The 15,975-nt window shown below is 36.1% G+C and overlaps 1 protein-coding gene across 2 annotated transcripts in view; it reads left to right on the top strand.

Moving 5' to 3' along the window:
* The window catches only part of NAA15 (N(alpha)-acetyltransferase 15, NatA auxiliary subunit), a 91,304-nt gene that overhangs the window by 47,792 nt on the left and 27,537 nt on the right, over positions 1–15,975 (top strand). For both annotated transcript variants that reach the window (XM_030815682.1, XM_003264673.3), the window contains exons 7-14: positions 2,058–2,177; positions 3,791–3,886; positions 4,105–4,211; positions 6,555–6,627; positions 9,921–10,090; positions 12,302–12,454; positions 12,997–13,125; positions 14,224–14,437. In XM_030815682.1, coding sequence (XP_030671542.1) covers positions 2,058–2,177; positions 3,791–3,886; positions 4,105–4,211; positions 6,555–6,627; positions 9,921–10,090; positions 12,302–12,454; positions 12,997–13,125; positions 14,224–14,437 — 1,062 coding nt within the window. The remainder of the gene's footprint in view (positions 1–2,057; positions 2,178–3,790; positions 3,887–4,104; positions 4,212–6,554; positions 6,628–9,920; positions 10,091–12,301; positions 12,455–12,996; positions 13,126–14,223; positions 14,438–15,975) is intronic.

Genomic DNA, 15,975 nt, shown 5'->3' with positions numbered 1-15,975 from the left:
GGGTTATTTTTAGTGTTTTTGATGAAGTTGACTTTGGTTAGTATAGTGCAGGCTTTGTTAACCTTGGTGCTGTTGACATTTTGGGCCTGAGTTGTTGAGGGTGGAGATCTCTTCTGTGCATTGTAGGATGTTTAGTAGCACTCCTAGCTTATTTAGATGCCAGTGGTACTCAACACCCTTACTGAGACAAGCAAAATGTCTTCAGACATTGCTAAATGTTGGTAAAACTGCCCCTGGTTGAGAACCACTGGTACAGATACTAAGAATATGGGCTTGTAAGGCATGGTGGCTAATGTCTGTAATCCCAGCACTTTGGGAGGCTGAGACCAGAGGATCACTTGAGCCCAGGAATTCGAGACCAGCCTGGACAACATAAGGAAACCTCATCTCTACAAAAAATAAAAATAAAAAATTAGCTGGGTATGTTGGCATACATCTGCAGTCCCAGCTATTCAGGAGGCTGCCGTAGGTGGAAGAATTGCTTACGTCCAAGTGGTTGAGGCTGCAGTGAGCCAGGATTGCACCACTGCCTGGGTGACAGAATGAGATCCTGTCTTCAAAAAGAAAGAAAGAATGAATGAATATGTGCTCTTTCAGATAAATTGCTTGGATTCAAATCCTAACTCCATCACTATCTGCAAGACTCTTAGGAAGTTTACTTAAGTCCTCTCAGTTTTAAAGTGATGAAAGTAATAATAATCTATCTCATAGAGTTTTGAGAATTGAATTAGTTAATACATGTGAAGCGTTTAAGAGTCACTGGTGGCTGGGCACGGTGACTCATGACTATAATCCCAGCACTTTGGGAGGCCGAGTTGGGTGGATCACTTGAGTCTAGGAGCTCAAGACCAGCCTGGGCAAAATGGCAAAAACCCATCTCTACAAAACATACAAAAATTATCCAGGTATGGTGGCACATGCCTGTAGTTCCAGCTACTAGGGAGGCTGAGGTGGTAGGATCGCTTTAGGAGGTCGAGGCTGCAGTGAGCCATGATCGATCGCACTACTGCACTCCAGCTGGGGTGACAGAGTGAGACTGTATCACAAAAAAAAAAAAGTCACTGGCACATGGTAAGTACTCAATAAGTGTTCATTTTTATTATTGAATGAGAATGAAAGGTACAACAGAGAGTGAAGGATGCAAGGGTGAAGTGTAGTGGCTTAAAAATAATACCTTGGGATGAAGGGAAGCACATTAAGAATAGAGAAAAGGAATCCTGAATATTTGAAGCTTATATGGCTTTGGAACTCATATATAATAGTGAAACCACTGTGTCTCTCTCTTCATCTGGCTTGTTTCCTTCCATGAGAAAGTGTGGAGCAAATAAACAGTTGGGATGATCTGGGCTTTAAAATTAGTAAACAAAAGAGTCTAGGTTTTAAGATTGATTTTTGATAATTGGGGCTGCTAATATTCAGGGATGATGTGATTGGTCATGCAGTCCAGGGAAGGCAACAGTGAGTCGACAAGTTGCTGATAGGCTGATAGTTTTTTCTCTAAAGTTGAATAGTAGGATTAGTGAGACAGAAAGAAAAGACAGTTAAGCTTAAAATAGGGTGCTTATTTGCTTCTTGGAAGACATTAAAAGGTAAAGTCTAGATAGTTTTTAATGTAGCCAGATTAAGGGCTGCTATGGCAGAATTGTTTTGTAGCTGATTAAGGGATCATAAGGTTAGGATATTGGATTGAGTCACTAATTTCGATGCTGAAGTTGTTCCATATGATATCAGGATAATTGAGGAGTAGAAGATGGCTTGGTGACAGTGTGTTGAGTGAATGTGAGAAACTGGCCTGGCATTGGACAGATTTTCTGAATAAATTGAGGATGTGAAGAGGATGGCATTTCTAAATAATGTGAACTTCAAAAAAGGAAGGAGACCATAAAATAACTTGGTAAATAATCTTAAGGGAACTGGGAACTCAGCAGGATACCAGGTCCATCCACTTAGCAGCACTGATTTATAATGAGATTTTAAGAGAAATTTTGAGGAAAAGTTAAAATTCTAATTGGAAGGTTTTCTCAGATATTTAATTTTTTTTTTCTGTTTTTAATCAGGGGAACTTCTGTTGCAACTATGTCGTTTGGAAGATGCTGCAGATGTTTATAGAGGATTGCAAGAGAGAAATCCTGAAAACTGGGCCTACTACAAAGGCTTGGAAAAAGCACTCAAGCCAGGTAGTATTGTTTAAAACTTGCTAAATTTTGTTGTTTCTTTTGTTAATATATATTTTATTTACTCATTGAAAAGCACAACTAGAATAATAGTGGTTAAGAATTGGTTCAAAATCTGAATACAGGCCAAGCGCAGTGGCTCACGCCTGTAATCCCAGCACTTTGGGAGGCCGAGGTGGATGGATTGCCTGAGCTCAGGAGTTTGAGACCAGCCTTGGACAACATGGTGAAACCCAGTCTCTACTAAAATACAAAAAATTAGCCTGGCGCAGTGATGTGTGCCTTGTAGTCTCAGCTACTCGGGAGGCTGAGGCACGAGAATTTCTTGAACCCAGGAGGCAGAGGTTGCAGTGAGCCAACATAGTGCCACTACATTCCAGCCTGGGCGACAGAGTGAGACTGTGTCTCAAAAAAAAAAAAATCTGAATACAAAAGTAAACTTGCAAATTTCTATTTAATATGACAGATTGATCATGTTCTGAAACTTCTCTTTTATAGATTTATAGAATGGTTGAGAAAATAATTTTAGCAACAACTTTAGAAAAAAATTCACAAATGCATAGTAGCATCAAAAACATGAAAGGAAACCAGGTGTAGGGGCTCACACTTGTGATCCCAGCACTTTGGGAGGCTGAGGTGGGAGGATTGCTTGAGCCCAGGAGTTTGAGCTCAGCATGGGCAACATGGTGAGACACTGTCTCTTAAATAAAAGGAAATTTCCACTGACAGAAACGGAGATATATTCTTAAAAGCAAGAATGAGCTCCATGGTAAGCTGTGGCTGCATCAAAGTGACTTGCCAGGGTCACGTAAATGTAGCCAGGCTGAAAGAGCATCACTGTTCCTTTGTGGGAAGAGGGGTTAAATTTCTGTCACTCAAACTTGGATTCAGACTGTGCTCCCCCAGTCACCCTCTCCCATAAATAGGGTCCACTTGTGGGAACAGGCCCAGAAACAAATAGGCAAGATCCTCAGCAGAGGTGATCTGATTTGTTTCCTTCAAGCCTTGTTGTGAGCCATTGAAATATACAAGAGAAACCTTGTTGCAGATTACTTTGTAACAAAGATTCTCAGACTGTTTTAGGAACACCAGCAAGGAATGGTAATCACCACTGTCTGCAAAAGGAAGAGTAGAGATGATGGAGGAATCTAAGATAGAGGTAATTGCTGCCATGAAACATGAATAGTTAGGAGAAGTACCAATTAGGAATCTGAAATGAAAAACCTACTTACTGAAATAAAAATTTTAATTGAATGGAAGAGAGGCCATGGCCAAAATCAGAGGAGAGGAGTTAGAGGGCAGAAGCTAGGGAGAATAGTAGGAGAAGCAATATATGGAAACATGATAACCAAGGCTTTTTCAGAACTAAAGAAGTTCTCAGGTTTTAAAAGCGTACCTAAAGCAGAACAGGATAAAGATAATTATGTACTTAAGATAAAAAAAAAATTGAAAAGAAATAGTCTAAAATAATTGTTGAAATAGTAGGCGTAAGATTACAAATAATTCCAATTTTCTTTTAAATATTAGAATTTTAATATACTTTGAGAAGTTCGTAATTTTCCAGAAAAAAAATAGTTTATAATTACATATAACAAAGAATTTTTCTTTGTCTGCAGCTAATATGTTAGAACGGCTGAAAATTTATGAGGAAGCCTGGACTAAATATCCCAGGGGACTGGTGCCAAGAAGGCTGCCATTAAACTTTTTATCTGGTAAGTGAGAATAATTGCAAAGGAATAAAAATGCTTTTATGATTTAAAGTTTATTTTCTTGGTTTTAAGTATGAGTATGCATATTAAGTTTAAGCTATACATTGTTAGACTTGTCTAACAACTCTACTAAATGTAAGTTGGTGAATGTAAGTAAATACTTTGGTAAATGTAAGTAAATACTTGATAAATATAAGCGAAAAGGATTTTTCTCTTCCAAGGTGAGAAGTTTAAAGAATGTTTGGATAAGTTCCTAAGGATGAATTTCAGCAAGGGTTGCCCACCAGTCTTCAATACTTTAAGATCATTATACAAAGACAAAGAAAAGGTAAAGTGAAATATGATATTTTCTTTTGGCTACCATTTCTTTGCACGGTATTTGGAATTATTGATTCTTGATTATCTCTGCACAGTAGTACATGTTTTGTGAATCTCATGTCAGTCTTCCCAGTTTGCAATTTAAATGCTTCTGATTCCTCTTTTTTCCATTTCATCCTCTTTTTTTTTTTTTTTAGCCCAGTAACTTATTGCCTATTTGTTTTTTGTTTCCTTTCTGCTGTAAACTTTTAATGAGTCACGGTAGGCTATAAAAAGTTGATAAGGTAATAATTTCTTCACCATTTTCTTTAATCTTGTTCATGGTCAGAAGCCAGAGTGTTTTTTTGTTTTTTGTTTTTTTTTGTTCTAATAGGTCAGCTTACTCTTTCAGCTACATGTTAATAATATTCAGAATGCTTCTTTAGAGGTTATTTTAATTGTTTTTTTTTTTTTTTTTGAGACTGAGTCTTGCTCCGTCACCCAAACTGGAGTGCAGTGGCACAACCTCGGTTCACTGCAACCTCTGTCTCCTGGGTTCAAGCAATTCTTGTGCATCAGCCTCCCAACTAGCTGGGATTACAGGCGCATACTACCATGTCTGGCTAATTTTTGTATTTTTAATAGAGACAGGGTTTTACCATGTTGGCCAGGCTGGACTCAAAGTCCTGACCTCAAATGATCCGTCCACCTTGGCCTCCCAAAGTGCTGGGATTACAAGCGTGAGCCACCGTGCCTGTCCAAGGGTATTTTAATTTTAATTTAGATTATTTTGCTTATAAGTACAGTGTCATCAAGACATATTGGTTGGATTCTAAAAAATCAGTTACATTGAGGAGTCAAAGATGGAGCAAATGAGACATATGAAACACTTTAACCTGAATTACATAATGTGCATTTATTTGCTGGTCTTTTGTTGGAGACCCAATGTATGGGCTTTTTTGATTGCTGTTTCACTTGTTTTTTCTTGCATAAATCACATCCATAAAATATCTTTTTTTTTTTTTTTTTTTGGAGACGGAGTTTCACTCTTGTCGCCCAGGCTGGAGTGCAATGGTGTGATCTCAGCTCACTGCAACCTCTGCCTCCCAGGTTCAAGCGATTCTCCTGCCTCAGCCTCCCATGTAGCTGCGATTACAGGCACGTGCCACCATACCAGGCCAATTTTTGTATTTTTAGTAGAGATGGGGCTTGATCATGTTGGCCAGGCTGGTCTTGAACTCCTGACCTCAGGTGATCCACCCATCTTGGCCTCCCAAAGTGCTGGGATTACAGATGTGAGCCACCATGCCTGGCCAAGTAGGATCTTTTGTTTCCAGTTTTGAAAGAGTCAGACTTTGATGCTTATGAAGTGGTCTTATGTATAGAACCCTATATTTTTATGATTTTCTTGTACTTAAGATATTTTGATTTAGATCTAAACTGGTTAAAAATACCTAATTTATCTTTTTAGTCTTTCCTTTGTATTCAACTTATGGAACAGTCATTTTCATTCTCACATCTTAAGTTTACACAATACTGAATTCTGCCATTAGAATAATAAATGCAACTGATTCAAAGATGTTTGAGAAAACAAAACAGTCTTAGTAGGCTTGTAGCTCAACTTGTAGGAGGGAACATGGGTGCACCAGAATAACCTAGCTGCAATCTTTAGTCCTCACAATTTATTGAGGTTTTGGAGAGAGCTGATATTAGTCTGTTGAGTCAGTTAGGTTGAGGTCATTCAATAAAGCCATAATAGTAATAGAAATCCCTTAAACATGGATTAAACAAAAAACAGAAGTAGTAAATAAAAAATGCTCAGAGATCTCTCATGAAGCCAGGAGCGAATAGTATAGTCAAGACTCAAGAGAAACCAGAACCTGGATGGCCACTCATTCTCCTGGACCTAACAAACTCTCAAAGTATTCTTTGAGTTTTACTAATGTTTTACCTTGGATTGTGAAATTGAAAGTTGATTACTGTCATCTACTTAGAGAATTTCTCTTTTCACATAGCATTTAATTCTTAAGTGTAAATGTTTACTGTGGGTGTTTGTTTATACAAACTTTGGTAAAAGAATCAAGATATAAATCATCCACAATATTGCCTGACTTTGTCCAACTCTTTCCTGATTTCTGGTTCAGCTGAAAAGGAGTAACCAGTAAGTTTTTATAAAATTACATCTTAATGCACACCTCTGCAAAAGTATGATGTATTTTAAAATTTGTATCTAGAGGTTAAGATATTTTTAATAAAGGAGGGTGTGTGTGTTGGAATGTTTATTTAGTGTTTTAGTAGAAAATAACTCATTTTGCGTAAGAATAGTAAATGTGTGTTGTTTCTATTGAAGTGTGTTTGTGTGTTTGTACTCTAGGTGGCAATCATAGAAGAGTTAGTAGTAGGTTATGAAACCTCCCTAAAAAGCTGCCGGTTATTTAACCCTAATGGTAAGTCCTCAAGTTTTATGTTTTAAAAACATCTTGAAAATGTTAATACATTGTGAAATTCTTAATCAGAAGGTCAGTATTATTACTTAGGCAGTAAGCATAGTGCATTAAATTTTTTTCCCTTTAAGAGGGAGATCCATTAATTTGCACATTGTGTGATGATACTTGGTTAGAAGAGAATTACATTATCTTTGTTTTTTGTGTTTTGGGTTTTTTTTGAGGCATGATCTTGCTCTGTTCCCCAGGCTGGAGTGCAGTGGTGTGAACACAGCTCACTGCAGCCTTGACCTCATGGGCTCAAGTGATCCTGCTGCCTCTGCCCTCTGTGTAGCTGGGACCACAGGCATACACCATCATGCCAGGCTAATTTTTAAATCTTTTGTAGACTTAGGGTCTCACTTTGTTGCCCAGGCTGGTCTCAAACTCCTGGGCTCAAGTGATCCTCTTGCATTGGCCTCTTAAAGTGTTGAGATTATAGGCATGGGCCACTGTGTCCCACCTCACATTAGTTTATTGAAAAGAATGTTATGTAAAATTTTAAAAACATCTACAAAACCAAATGCAACAGTATAATAATCTTCTCTTTACCCAGCACTCAGCTTCAATAATTTTTAATTCATGATTGAATTTATTTATAGCCTCTCCTACTTTTCTCTACTCCCATATTATTCTGAAGCAGATTCCAAACATCACATCATTTTATCCATGGATATTTCAGTATGTCTAAAGAGAAGGACTTAACCTAAAACATAACCTAATACCATTCTCATACCTGAAAATTAATATATTTATTTTTTGAGATAGAGTCTTGCTCTCTCATCCAGGCTGGTGTACAGTGGCATGATCTCAGTTCACTGCAACCTCCACCTCCCAAGTGCAAGTGATTCTCCTGCCTCAGCCTCCCGAGTAGCTGGGACAGGTGCCCGCCACCATGCCTGGCTAATTTTTATATTTTTGGTAGAGATGGGGTCTCACCATATTGGCCAGGCCAGGCTGGTCTCGAACTCCTGACCTCAAGTGATCCGCCTGCTTCGGCCTCCCAAAGTCCTGGGATTATAGGCATGAGCCACCATGCCTGATGAAAATTAATACTTTCTTAATAATAACTCTTCAGTCCGTGTTCACATTTCCAGTTATGTTATAAATGTCATTTTTTTTTTTTTTTGGCTTTCCTTTTTTGAGTTTGTTGGAATGAAGATTCAGATAAGATGTGTACTTTGAATTTGGTTGATGTGTCTCTTAAACTCTTTTTATCTTTTGGGTTTCTGTCCTATCCCTTTTTCTGCAATTTATTTGTTGAAGAAATTTTTTTTTTTTTTTCACTTTTCCCAGTCTAGAGTTTGCTGACTGTACCCCATGTGTTGCTTAACACATTATTCCTTGCTCTCTGAATTTCCTATAAACTGGTAGTTTGATGTAGAAGTTTGTTGCTAGTATGATAGCCAGTAGCACAGTGGCTAACTAAAATTTTTAAAAATTAAATAAAATAAATTCCATTCCTCGGTTGCAGTAGCCACACTTTAAGTGCTGCTCAGTAGCTATATATAGCTAATGCCTACCATGTTGGAAAGGGAAAATATAGGACACTTCTGTCATGACAGAATCTTCTAATGGACAGGTCCAACTAGAGATTTGATGAGATTCAATATTGTTTTGATGGTTTTGCTTTTGTTTTTTAAACAGAAGAGTGAGTGAGTTTCTTACAGGTGGTGGCATATTCTTCTATTAGTAGGCATACAGTGTTTGTTTTATATGTTAGCAGCTGTTAAGAATTACCAACTGGTGATACTCTATTATTCTTCATTATTTTAAAAGAGAAAATTTTCTTCCTCTATTATCTGTTTACACAATGTTTCAGTTTGCATAGGAAAAGCATGATAAATGGATTTTTTCTCCCCACTCTCTGCTTTTTAAGATTTCTTTACCAGTTTTCAAAATAATGAATTGTTGGTTCAATAGCATCCTTCAAAGACAGTAAATACATTTTTAAAAAGTATTATGAATTCATGGATTTAAGCATATTTGATGTTTTATATCAAATATTTGATGTTGCATATTCAGCATGATATTAAAATATATTAAGAATATAATCACCAAATTCAAAATAACCATATTACAAATCTCAAATGCTCCCATTCTTTACATACCATAGTAGTAGTTGATAACTTCTTGGGTGTTAATAAGACAAGACGTTCCAGTTTATTGCTGCCACTGCAGATCTGGAATCAATTGTTTTTCCTAGGACTTCTGGTTCCTGTAGTGGGAAAGCCCGGTATCGGACCCTGGGTGCATATTGCTATTGGGTTGGTCATTGTTTCTAGGTCTCAGATTAATTTAATAGTACTTTTTTCCATGATTTCATTGGTTAATCATCATAATGTTCCTTTGATTATCAGCATTTTCCTACATATTTTACAAATGTGGAAGAGGTTCAATGACATGCCCAAGAATATGCAGCACTTTTGTTGCAGATCTATCAGATGGGGAGTTGGTGAGTTCCACTCCTATTATTTGTCCACTGAGCCATCTTGCTTTTACTAGGAAAAATTTTTAAAAAAGCAATCTGTTGCTTTCTTTGAAAGCACATATCAGTTCTCAGATTTTAGAAATTTGTATTAAAAAAGAATTTTTTAATGTGAGTTGTATATTTAACTTACACATTTTCTTGTCAGTATATTAAAATTAAATCATGAACTAAAATATAAAAATTTTTTTACTTGTCATCTCATTTTTGGGGTATAGTTTCTATTTGACTTAAATTATGCATCTTTGCATATTCAGCATATTAAAATATATTAAGAATATAATCACCAAATTCAAAATAACCACATTATAAGTATATTTATAAACAGTTTGGTGCATTAGCTAGAAACTCAATTAAGCAGCCAGGGCTTTTTTTTTTTTTTTTAACCTCACATGAATAGAGAACATTTCTAATTTTTTCCCCCTTTATAAATAACATCCTGATCAGTATGCTGTCATAGTTCTAGTACAGCTTGTCTCCCCCTACCTGTTTCAGTTTTCTTTCTAGGTAGTTAGACCTTATTTATCTCCCATGTTTGTTTCATGAAGTTATTATATGAAAGGGATTGTTCTAGGGGTTATAAGGATGCAGAAAAGAAAATGTGGACCTTTCCAAAGATCTTATAAACTTAGGGGGAGTTTTATAGCTAGATACATAAATAAACTCCTTTCATAGTACCTCCCTTGTTAATAAACATAGGGACCATTTTGGGGGGTGCTCTTAATATATGTAATGCCTCATCTTGGTTTCTTCTCCCTCTTCTCCTAAGATGATGGAAAGGAGGAACCACCAACCACATTACTTTGGGTCCAGTACTACTTGGCACAACATTATGACAAAATTGGTCAGCCATCTATTGCTTTGGAGTACATAAATACTGCTATTGAAAGTACACCTACATTAATAGAACTCTTTCTCGTGAAAGCTAAAATCTATAAGGTAAAAATCTTTTTTTCTATTTTCTTATAAGGTAATGAGACTTGTCATGAACTTTTTCTCTGTATTTTATAGATTCTAAATATAGGAAAAGTGACATTTGATAACTCAAAAAAAATGAAATAACAAGTATAGTACATTTCTCAGTCCAATTACTTTGAGACTTGTCGTGGTCATGCTAATTCGGACATTTATCTGTATCTGTATACACACACATACTTACGTACATACATTAATGTGTATGTATTCACACGTATCTGGTAATTCTCTTGGGTTTGGAGAGTAAGAGTATATAGGTAATCCAAAAGAAATTTTATTTGCTGTGAAATGTGTATTTCTATTAACATTTGAGTATGATAACATATCAGTATCTGGCAATGTTAATGAGATGAAACTGTGAAGATTCTATTATGAATTCTACAGATTATCTCTTTTGACTTCTCAACTCTTGGGCCTTGCTTGAGAATTTTTAGTCATATGTCTTAGTATCATCTTAAAATAAAGTTGGCTTTTCTCTGTCTTATTGCAAATAAAATTTAGTAATGAAAGCTCTTGAGGGACTAATAAACCAGTAATTTATTTAGCAAGAAAATAATGAAATTAAGTAATATTTAAGAAGTTTTTTTTTTTTTTTTTGGTTTTGTTTTTTTTTGTTTGTTTGTTTTTTTTTTTTTTTTTTGAGAGATTGAGAAAGAGTCTCACTGCATCACCCAGGCTGGAGTGCAGTGACGCGATCTCAGCTCCCTGCAATGTCTGCCTCCCAGGTTGAAGCAATTCTCATGCCTCAGCCTCCGGAGTGGTAGCTGGGATTATAGGCATGCACCACCATACCCAGCTAATTTTTGTATGATTTGTAGAGATGGAGTTTCGCCATGTTGGCTAGGCTGGTCTCGAACTCCTGGCCTAAAGTGATCCACCTGTTTTGGCCTCCCAAAGTGCTGAGATTATAGGCATGAGCCCCTGCACCTGGCTAAAGAAGCACTTTTTATTTTTTATTAATTTTTTTATTTTTAGATTTTTTTTTTTAAAATTATACTTTAAGTTCTAGGGTACATGTGCACAACGTGCAGGTTTGTTACATAGGTATACATGTGCCAAGAAGCACTTTTTAAAACTAGATTATGGCTTATTAGTTTCGAAGCTTTGCCAAATGGACTAGTTAGGTAACTTAGAATGAGGAACACTGGGGAATGTCTACTAATGGTCCTAATCAGTAATGTTTCCATGGTTCCTTTAGCGTAGAGATTTGGCCGTGCCTTTTATGATTTTCACATTTAATTATGTTTTGACTTAAAGATTTCTAGTATTGGCCGGGAGCTGTGGCTCATGCCTGTAATCCCAGCACTTTTGGAGGCCAAAGTGGGCGGATCACAAGGTCAGGAGTTCAAGACCAGCTTGGCCAATATGGTGAAACCCCATCTCTACTAAAAATACAAAAATTAGCCAAGCGTGGTGGCAGGCCCAGCTACTCGGGAGGCTGAGGCAGGAGAATTGCTTGAACCCAGGAGGCGGAGGTTGCAGTGAGCCAAGATCGCGCCACTGTACTCTAGTCTGGTTGACAGAGTGAGACTCCCATCTCAAAAAAAAAAAGATTTCTATTATTATTTATTCTTTTTGATTGACATGGAGTCTTACTGTCACCCAGGCTAGAGTGCAGTGGCACGATCTCGGCTCACTGCAACCTGCACCTCCTGGGTTAAAGTGATTCTCCTGCCTCAGCCCTCCAAGTAGCTGGGGATTACAGGCATGCGCCACCACCCTTGCTTTACTTTTGTATTTTTAGTAGAGATGGGGTTTCACCATGTTGGCCAAGTTGGACTCGAATTCCTGATCTCAGTGATCCACCTGGCTTGGCCTCCCAAAGTGCTGGGATTACAGGCATGAGCTACAGCACGCGGCCTTATTTATTCTTTAACAATTATTTTTGAGTATTTTTACTATGTGCCAGGCACTTTTAGGCAATGGCAATATTAACCATAGACAAAACTTAAAATAAGTGTTTACTGTCAGACAGCTTACATTCTAGAAGGCTGGAAAAAGAAATCAGAACTTATATTATGGAAGAATGCATTATTTTATATTGATTAGCATCTAAGAGTCACAGGAATGCCTTTACTTTCATTTGTTTTTAAATTATTTATCGACAGATAATGAATTACCTGCACAGTAAACTTAGCATACTAACTGGTTTATTTTGCTTTTGTACCTTATAAGCATGCTGGAAATATTAAAGAAGCTGCAAGGTGGATGGATGAGGCCCAGGCCTTGGACACAGCAGACAGATTTATCAACTCCAAATGTGCAAAATACATGCTAAAAGCCAACCTGATTAAAGAAGCTGAAGAAATGTGCTCAAAGTTTACAAGGGTTTGTACCGCTAGTGTTCTTAATTCTGAATAAAGAAGACATGAGCCAGTTCATACTTGTATACCATGCTTATTTTTCAAAGTTTGTCTTTAATATTTTTGACACCAAAATAGCCAAGATTTTAATTAAATCACCGTATCAGAAGATACTGGAGTCAACACTGGTATAAAGGATTTTCCTTTTAGAGGGTTGTACAATGGACTTTTAAACTGGTTTATGTTGATGTATGTTCAGATAAATTTTTTAGGGGTCAAGGGAACTAATATTTATTGAATACCTGCTATGTGGTGGTGTTCTTTTTCTTGTATTTATCCCTACCCTCAATTATGTAGACCTTTTGTTTAATCACTTGTGAAACTACAAATTATTTTTAGTAGTTAGAGAATTTCAATTGCTTTCCCATGTTAACTATTCTATAAGAATGTTTTAAAAAATTTTTTGAAAGAGTCCAAATCAGCTTAACATCTTTGTTTTTTAAAATTCTGTGGTAGAATGATGTCTTTGATAAAAAATGATCTTGAAAATATTTGATTTTTGTATAGGAAGGAACATCAGCGGTAGAGAATTTGAATGAAATGCAGTGCATGTGGTTCCAAACAGAATGTGCCCAGGCTTACAAAGCAATGAATAAATTTGGTGAAGCACTTAAGAAATGTCATGAGATTGAGAGAGTAAGTACCTTCTACATAAAAGTTTTCTTGTTTTATTCTGTTGATGGTTTTGGACAAATTTCATAGTTTTTTTCTCTTCTACCTCCTTATAATTCATAATAGGTGCTTTTTAAAATCAGTATTCACTTTTTTCAGTTTTCATAATGGAAATATAGACTGCATTTTCAGCCAGGGTCTCTATTGTCTTTCAGTAAGAACTCTTTTTTAAAAAACTTTATGGAAATTTTGTATCTTGGCTATGTTTTTATTGATTTTTGAACCTTTCAAATTGCTGCTGCCGCTTTAGTAGTACATACACAGCTGATTAAAGTACTCCTAGGACCCTGTTCCTTGTAGAATTTATTGATGATGCCATATACCCTTGGTAAGATATAAATGTTGGAAGACTTTTCACAATATTTCTTCTGTAGCTTGTCTAATTTCATGCTTTTTGATAAAATTGTTTTCTTAATCCTCTTCACGTTTGACTCATTACCATGACTGGTGGTTGGTTTTTCTTTTTTGTGTTTTACACAGATAAACATAGTTTATATAACTAATTTCACATTTGTAATATTGTCAAGTATAGCTTACCAAAGCTTAGTTGAAATGCGTCAAGTTCCTGATTGCTTGACTTACTTGCTAATTGATTTCTTTTCCACATACCAGCATCACATTGCATAGGATTCAGATTTGTATCCTCAAAAAAAATTACCAAATACATCTTATAATCCTTTGCAAATGATTCTAAATATAAAAACTCAATGTTTAACATGTGAATCTACTTGCACTACTATGTATGTTAATAAATTATGTTTGATGTTGTCACAATAGCTTTAAGTATAATTAAGGAAGGGATAATGAATAAACATTTTTAAAGCTTCCTTTTTCAACAAATGATTCTGTGCCTGCAGTATGCCATATCCTGTGCTAGACAATGGCTAACTGTATTTGCTTATTGGAAATACAAGATATTCCTGTTGAATAATTGTAATTTTTTTTTTTAAATTTTACTAGTTTTTTTCATGCCAAAGTAACAAATATTCCAAGGCTTTGATTTTGTAGTTTTCTTAGCCATTGCTGTACTTCGGTATAATAATAAAAAGATAATTTTGTTAGCATTTTATAGAAATCACTGATGACCAGTTTGACTTTCATACATACTGTATGAGGAAGATTACCCTTAGATCATATGTGGACTTATTAAAACTAGAAGATGTACTTCGACAGCATCCATTTTACTTCAAGGCAGCAAGAATTGCTATAGAGATCTATCTGAAGCTTCATGACAACCCCCTTACAGATGAGAATAAAGAACACGAAGCTGATACAGGTATAATATTCAAGAGTTCTTCCTGTGCTCTGATGTGTTTATGTGTATTTATGTGTATTATGTTTTTCATTTAATAATATTGCTCCATGTCTTGAGCACCACGAGGGAAGATATTATACAAGGTTCTCTAAACAACAAAGAAAAATGTTTACTTTTATGCTTCCAAAGTTAAACAAGAATTTAATTTGCAGTTATTCATTATCATTTAAGAAGTTTGCATGTTATGAGTTTTACATTTAATATCTGGTTTACCCAAAATTATAAATTGCTAACTATTTTACAGGTATTAGATTGCTAATTGTATAATTAGTATTATAATTCTACATTAGTGTTGGCTATTAGTATTACTAGTTATTTTTTTGAGATGGAGTCCCGCTCTGTTTCCCATGCTGGAGTGCAGTGCATGATCTCAGCTCACTGCAACCCCCCAGATTCAAGCGATTCTCCTGCCACAGCCTTCCGAGTAGCTGGGATTACAGGTGCCCACCACCACGCCTGGCTAATTTTGTGTTTTTAGTGGAGACGGGGTTTCACCATGTTGTCCAGGCTGGTCTCGAACCCCTGACCTCAAGTGATCTGCCCACCTCGGCCTCCCAGAGTGCTGGAATTGGCCTCCTAAATAAAGTGCTGGGATTACAGGCATGAGCCACTGTTCCCAGCCTATTACTCTTTTTAATAGTAATTTATAATTAACCTACTAAAAATGAATATTGCTTGAACATTAAAAACCAGCTTGGGATAAAGCTAGGAAAACTGCACAGTGACTTATCATTTGACTCATTTTTAATGTAGTATTTTTATAGCAGGGTATCGGAATGACTAGGGAGAAGTCTTCCTTAGACAGTTTTTTGGGGAAGAACCTGAGAATGAGTGATCTCATATGTAGAAAAATACAAATTTTGTGACTTATTCATGGCAAAAATGTTGTAGGAATTGTGGCATAAAAAGTGTGTTAGATTTTTTTTTTCTTTTGAGCCTATTCCTTTTTTGGGGATATGGTTGGCTGCTTTCTATATCCTTCTTCCTGCTAAACAGCTTTTGAATTATTTTGCTAATTTGTCGTTAATTTTTACTTCCTGTTGCCTAAGGACAGTTTAGAAATTTCTAAGGTCACATACTGAAGCCTTTGTAAAGATATCACTTGAATCTCTCTCTACCTGTTGGTGTTGCTTCAACTTAGAAGAAAACACCAGTAAGAAGAATCTGCTGGACAATTTACTGTTAAAGTTGAGAGCTATGACCCTCTGGCTTCTTTTGTTTTTCTTTCTTTTTGTTCTTCTGCCTCCCTCCTTCTCTTCAAATTATACAAATAATATACAATTAACTTTTCAAAGCTGAGACTATTAATACAGAAGTATACTTAGCAAATATGAAGATCCCCTTTCACTTTTCTCCCACCCATTCTTCATTCCAGCAATTATCCCTGTGAAAGGATCAATTCCCTTTATGCACGACTACAATTTCCAGAGTTCTATGTGTACATATACACATGCATTTCAGGATGGTTCTTTGCAGGGTTTCTTGTTTGATTTATTTTT

The sequence above is a fragment of the Nomascus leucogenys genome, chromosome 7b (genome assembly GCF_006542625.1).
Source record: "Nomascus leucogenys isolate Asia chromosome 7b, Asia_NLE_v1, whole genome shotgun sequence".
Classification (NCBI taxonomy): Eukaryota; Metazoa; Chordata; class Mammalia; order Primates; family Hylobatidae; genus Nomascus; species Nomascus leucogenys.
This window is presented reverse-complemented; position numbering and strand designations above follow the sequence as displayed.